The sequence below is a fragment of the Alligator sinensis genome, unplaced genomic scaffold, assembly GCF_000455745.1.
Source record: "Alligator sinensis unplaced genomic scaffold, ASM45574v1 scaffold766_1, whole genome shotgun sequence".
NCBI lineage: Eukaryota > Metazoa > Chordata > Crocodylia > Alligatoridae > Alligator > Alligator sinensis.
In genome coordinates this window covers 1,070,154-1,076,778 of record NW_005842390.1, presented here as the reverse complement: position 1 = coordinate 1,076,778, position 6,625 = coordinate 1,070,154, and the positions used below count along the sequence as shown (strand labels likewise).

General features: G+C 47.0%; 1 protein-coding gene across 3 annotated transcripts in view; it reads left to right on the top strand.

Moving 5' to 3' along the window:
• The window catches only part of DENND2D (DENN domain containing 2D), a 45,866-nt gene that overhangs the window by 15,508 nt on the left and 23,733 nt on the right, over nucleotides 1-6,625 (top strand). For 2 of the 3 annotated variants that reach the window (XM_025211163.1, XM_006029645.2), the window contains exons 2-3: nucleotides 3,574-3,752; nucleotides 5,371-5,483. In XM_025211163.1, the coding sequence (XP_025066948.1) occupies nucleotides 3,574-3,752; nucleotides 5,371-5,483 (292 nt within the window). Of the gene's footprint in view, nucleotides 1-1,870; nucleotides 2,554-3,573; nucleotides 3,753-5,370; nucleotides 5,484-6,625 lie in introns of those variants that run through there. The other variant, XM_025211164.1, reaches the window with a different exon arrangement.

Genomic DNA, 6,625 nt, shown 5'->3' with positions numbered 1-6,625 from the left:
GGAAAGAGAAGAGAGAATAGGGAGAATCTTGTTGCAAAGCTGGCTTATTGCTCGTGTCATATTTCCTTGTGCTGGTTCTGGCATTTCAGCGTTAGTACGGGGACTGGTGTTGCTGTGGCATCTGGATCAGGCTCTAGCATGTCTTTCTGACCTAAGATTGTCAGTGCCACCGAAGACAAGGATGTTCCTTCCTTAAGAATACATAACCAGAGCATGGGGACTGGGAGAGGTCAGGTACCAGCTTACATGGAGCGTGCTGCACCCTTGCCCCTCCTCTGAATGGAGAGGAATAGGATTGTCAGTGGCCTATTAGAAGCAACCTACATGTGAGGGGCCATTAGAGAGGGCTGATGCCAGATGTGAAAGCCAGCCCTTGCGCTCCAGGTAGAGGGAAAAGGGACATGAGGATGTCCAGTACTCTACCATACATCTGGGCATCGTAGGTCCCACATGCTCCATAAGCTGATGAGATAGGAAATGAGCCACCACTGGATCCTCAGATTCCTTCTCCTCCTCTTTACTTGCAGTTGATGCCAAGAAGAGGGATAGGGATTGGAGAACAACATACTTTGTAATGATAGCTACAGTTTTAAGTCTGAAGTTGTATGAGCCAAGGCATCATTCTTGCTTAAAATAAGATGGTTATCATCCAAGAGAGCTGCAGGGCAGCAACTCAGCTGCAAGCACGGCTCCATAGTTAGCATTTTTTATTGCTGTATTCTGAAAGGGGCAGACACCAGGCCCAGATATCACCATGCCATGCGTGCTCAGCTCTGCTTGCAGCAGTTTTGTCAAGAACAGGCAGGTCTCAGCTAGCTGGATATCTGACCAACACTGAACCCTAGATCAGAGCGGGTGGTGGGTTTTAGACACTGGCTGTAGAGACTGTAAATTAGCCAGGCTCAGAAGTGGCATGAGAGTGGGAGCATAGCTCCGAAATTTCCAGTAGACAACATGGCTTTGTTTTAAAAACATTAAAAACTTGCAACTTTCATCCTGTAAAAAGGTTGTTCTCCCCACGCCCCAGCTCGTCGCTTTCTGGAATGGCTTGAGTGTTCCTGCTCCAGCTTGCAAGCCTTGCCCCTGGCCCTTGGAGCTGGGAGCAGGTGAGGAATTTCCTAGTCACAGGTGAGAGATTTGGAAAGCCACGAGCAACTGCAGAGCCGAAGAAGTTACTATGGAAACTCTGGAAGTTACTACAATAACCCTTGTCTTATTATGATAATACATTTAACCTGGTTCCAGTGTTGCCAGTCTCTTGTGTTTCAAAAACAATAAATTGTATTCCTCCAGGATCACACTTGCTCGACTTAAACACCGTGAGGCTTTGAAGGGTAATGTGCTGGGTTCTCCGTATTTGACCCTGGGGTTCTGAGCCTTTGGGTAGAACATTTTCCCACCTTTCTTCACAATCAGCAGAGCTGGAAACTTATTTTGAAATGAAAAATGAGAGTCTCGTGGCATCACTTGTTTCCCAGAGTTGGAGCTTCAAAAAAAAAACAACCAAAGAAAACCCCCAAGAGATACCACTATAAAAAGCATGAGAGTTGAGAACCTGTTGTCAGGACTGACTGATGAAATCTGTGGATTTGATTTAATTTTTATTGGAGTCTTTTTGGGTAGTTTGAACATGAACTGTTCAGGTTTTTTTTAATTAAATGATAATGAAAACTGCACTCTTTTCTTTCCTTTCAAGACCTTTTTCATTCTCTTTCAAGCATCCAAGCCTGGCACACTGACCTTTGATGTTACGTGAGGGCTGACAGCACAGCCAAATCTGAATTCAGAGTGGTTTGGAAACCGAGCTTTAGCTGTGTTTCTATACTGCCAGTGACGGTGTGATGGCAGCACAGGTGGGCTTGACTGTGCTAGTTTTAACTAGCTAGCTCGGGGACCCAGAGCAGCAAAGATGTGGTGGCCTAGGCTTCAGTGCAGGTTAACCACCCAACTACTAAGACATAAGGTTAGCCACCCAACTACTAACATATAAGGTTAGCCACCCAACTACTAACTACTAACACATAAGGTCCCCAGGAGGCAAGATTTGCCAGCCTGAGCTGAAACCAGAGCCTGTGCCTCTTTCCTGCTATTGTTATCCTGGCTGGCCAGATTAAAGCTATATTTGAACCATCACTGTGCTGTGTAGACACACTCCAAAAGCCAACTAAGGGCTGTGTCACCTGCTCCCAGCACAGCTGCAGGGCTAATTTGAGAGGACTATGGTGCTCTTAGTCCTTGTAGCTTTTTATGTTCAGTTTTGAGCTATTGTTCTTTAATCCCCACTTGTCCCCTTTTCCCATATTGGCGAGTCAGTTTAGACTGGGAGCTGTCCACTACTCTGTGTTTGGTCACAGCCTGTCACAAGGGGGCTATGATGGTGGCTGACGGTTAGGCCGCTGGCAGACATTCAGTTAAAGGTGCAATGGGATCTGATCCCAATAATTGTGTTTTCTTCCATGGCATGTGCATTGTGGCATCAGTAATCAGATCCCCATCACACCCTTATTGCCAGCACTGGGATCCTGATCGTGATCCTGGGCTTCCCTTGCATGAGTAAGTAGCAAGCCAGGTACACAGTGTAAGCAGCAAGCTGAGAGCCCTTTTCAGCTGGCTGGTGCTCCTAGCCTTGGAAGTGCACCAGCCACTTGTTCAATTTAAGGCATGGTAGGAACCAGCCACAAAATTATTACACATATTTTATGTGATCACTTTATGGCTTGCTCCCCATTTTGTTGCGACTATTCACATCTTAAGTGTAATGCCTGACAGGGGCCTAAGGACCTGCATGGTTAAGAACAAAACATTTCATGAGAATCTTGCGTTTTTAAATGGAAACTAAGTTTCAGCTCCTTGGTAGAAATTTGATTTCTTGAGTCTCTGAAACCAGAAGACACATAAAAATAGCCCCAAACATTTTGATTTATTTAAAAATCTGGCTTAATTTTAAGATGGTTTTTAGGTGAGGTGGTATTATAACACAGGCCTTGACACCCTTTGCATCTTCCGTGTGCCCGGCTGTGTTGCTGCTAGGAGGTGCCTCATCCTGGTCCTTTGCCCTGCATTCAGAATCAGTTGTAGAAGTTGAACACACCCAGCTCTGAGTGACTACAGGATCCACAGGCTTGCAGCAAACTTTTTGAGAGTGACTTGGGCAACCTTAAGCACAGTTTCACATCCCAGTATTGCTGCTGTTTCCAATTCCCCGCTCTCCGGAAGCTGCCAGGCAGTTTTTCCTACACCCAGTAGGATTTCCTTTTTCCCTTAACAAACTCATTAAAAGCCCCTTTTATTCTCCCTGCATGATATTAACTCAGTCTGCCTTAGCAGCAGTCCTTATTGCTTTCTGTCCAAGTTCTGACCCACCCTCTGTGTCCATGATTTCCATCTCCTGGTTCTCATATAGGACCCGGTGGCCTATGCTCTGCTGTCTGAGCTGAATTCAGGATCATTGAAGCCATCTTAAGGGCTGATGTGGGGTGGGGAGAGTTTAGAAATTGCTCTGCACCTCTCATTCTGGTGTAAGGACAATTCACTGCCCGTCCTGTCATCATTCACTCTAACTTTTGGTTACAGAAGGAAATCAGGAGTCCCCTGCAGAGGATTGCGCACCTGAGGCTCCAAGAAAAGCAGGAGAGCGAAGTTCCCTCTCTTGTCTAGGAGGACAATTCTTCTTTGAGTATTTAGTTGTGGTTTCACTAAAGAAGAAGTCAGGAGGAGATTATGAGCCCACAATAACCTATCAGTTCCCTAAGGTAAGGAGCTGGGCCTGCCCTGCAAACAGAATGTGCATGTATTTATTAGACGTCACCGCCAAACCCATGGGCTTCCCCAAGCCTTAGGGCTTTTATAACTTACTCATGCAGGGAGTAAACTGGCCCCCAGATGGATCCAGAATAAGGAAACAAAGGAGGCCAAACTGAAAAGGGGAACCCCACATTCTGAAATTCTCTTTTCACCTGCCCTGAGCTTCACTGGGCATGAGCTGTAGCATGGAAGATTTCAAGGGGATTGACACCTTTTGTGTGAAATGTGGAGGCAAAAATTGTGCTTCTTATTGGAAGCCAGATTACCTTAGGAGGGGCACCCTGCTCTAGGGCACATCTTTGCTGCATTTATCATAGTACCAACAGGTTTGTGAAGATGTTTCGTTGTTAACTCTGGAAAGCAGGACACAAATCCCTGATGGGAACAATGAGAGCAGCAGTCCTTGAGTCGCAAGTGAATGGAGGAAAGAAGGGGAGAGTAAAACAGTTCTCATTTCTATAGCTGCAAATTCTTTTGCCCATGACAATTCATAGCATCTGAGCTCTGCATTTCTCTTCCTGCTCCCCAAAAGAAAAACTTGAATTCCCATTAAGGCTGGCAGGCTTTATTTTGCTTTCCACATGGGGGCTTAATTAATATTATGCTAATAAGAGTCTTTTCCTTGGAGACTTGGGCTAGGTCATGCCCCATTAGTACCAGTTCAAGTTATTCATGACCTCTGATGGTAAGGAGGCTCCATTGTTTATACCATTATGGTGTAAATTAGGTTGGCACAATTTGGCCACTTCCCACTATCAGCAGAGCCTGTGGAAGCATGGAGTGCTTATAGGTAATAGTCTTCCTTGAGTCCTTTTGGGGTTCATGGCCCCGCTTCTGTAGGATTGTGCATTATAGAAGCTAGGGAATCTGGCTGTATTGGATTGCCTCTTATTGACCTTATGCTGCCTCATTTCCAGCTTTGAATGCTTTATTTTCAGACATAGTGGTGTCTCTGAGCCTTGTACATGGACTTATTGCTACCAGCAAAAGCAATGCGTCCCTGGGGAGTGAGGCAGCTGCTGTTGTGGGGGGTCCTTCTGTCCACACTGGAAAGTCTAGAGCAGTGGTACTCAACCTATTTGGCCAGATGGGAGCCAGATGAGTGTCATGGGGCTGGATCTCCTGCACAGGATCAGGCTGTGGGACTGATCTAGTGCACAGGCCTGGAAATTGGTAGTGGGGGAATGATGGCAGCCAGAGCTGCAAGCACATTTCTCACCATGAAATTTCCGGACTGTGGGGAAGCCCATGGGCTAGATGACATTGCTGTCATTTGCAGGCCATAGGTGGAGCACCACTGATTTGGAAGGAGGAGGATGCTGCAAGAGGATGGGATGGGTCATGTCTTGTTCCAGTCCTGGGTCCCTGTACTGCTCTGTGAATGAACCTGAACCCTGACACAGAGCACCCCATGACGTTCCAGCTGTGGTTCCTTTAGCTCTGCTGACATGTCTCTATCTTGGTTTGCATCTCCCCGCTGGAGAGTTCAGGTCTGGTCCCTCAGGCAAGAAGTCTAGGATTCTCTTTCATTTTTGATTTTTCTTTCTTGCTTCATTTTCATTGCAGCGTGAGAACATGTTGAGGGGCCAGAAAGAGGAGGAGGAGAGGTTGCTTCAAGCCATCCCTCTGTTCTGCTTCCCTGATGGCAAAAACTGGGCTCCGCTCACAGAATACACTAGGTAACTTCCTACGTGAATTGGGCAAAGGGACTAGTATGATACCTGTGCTGGAGGCAGGTGTGTGGGGCCTTGGCCTGACTGGGGAGGTGGGAGCAGAGAACAGGAGAGGGGAGGAGAGTCACGGTACCCATGCTGACTGCCCTAGAGGTAACAGGAGCCACATCAGCTGTGCTGTAGGGACAACCATCCTGCCTGACTTGAGCAGCAGCCTAGCACTTGGGGACAGATTTCTCATTGTTACCTTGTTTTTTAATTTTGCCTGGCAGCGGGTTAATGCCTTGTAATCCCCGCTCTATTTTCTTCTCCTGGCTTAGGTACTGTCCTTATACTGATCTGTTTATTTTTTGTTTTACTGTTCATGATGATCACATAGAGTAGTTGTACTTAAGAGCCCCAGCTCTAGACCAGGGCCTTACTGTGGTAGGCACTGTGTAAATGCAGGGCATGGAGATATGTCTATCCCAAGAGCTTTATTTATCCCCTAGGAGTATGCATTTGAGACTGTGGCTCTTGGTGTCACTCTTATTTCTCCTCAAAGGACAGCATCCTGTGTTTGCTTCCATTAGCCTTCTAACTCTAACAAAAATCTCCATAATAGTACAAGCAAAATAAGTTACTATGTTAATTACCTAAACTCCCTAATTACCCTAAGTTTCATACTTTCATAGTTGGTAGGGTCAGAAGGGACCTGAGCAGGTCATCAAGTCCAACCCCCTGCCATGGCAGGAAAAAGTACTGGGGTCAAACGACCCCAGCGAGGTGTTCGTCTAACCTGTTAAAGACCCCCAGGGTAGGAGCCAGCACCACTTCTCTTGGAAGTTGCTTCCAGATCCTAGCCGCCCTGACTGAAGTAGTGCCTTCTAATATCTAGTCTGAATCTTCTCTCTGCCAGCTTGTGGCTGTTATTCCTTGTCACTCCCGGTAGTGCTCGGGGGAACAGGGACTCCCCGCAATGCCTGCTGGTCCCCTCTGACTAGTTTGTAAACGGCTACTAGATCCCCTCTCAGCCTTCTCTTGTGGAGGCTGAACAGGTTCAGGTCCTGTAGCCTCTCGTTGTAGGGCCTGCCCTGCTGCCCCCTGATCATGTGAGTGACCCTCCTCTGACCCCTCTCAATACTGTCCACATCCCTCCTGAAGTGCGG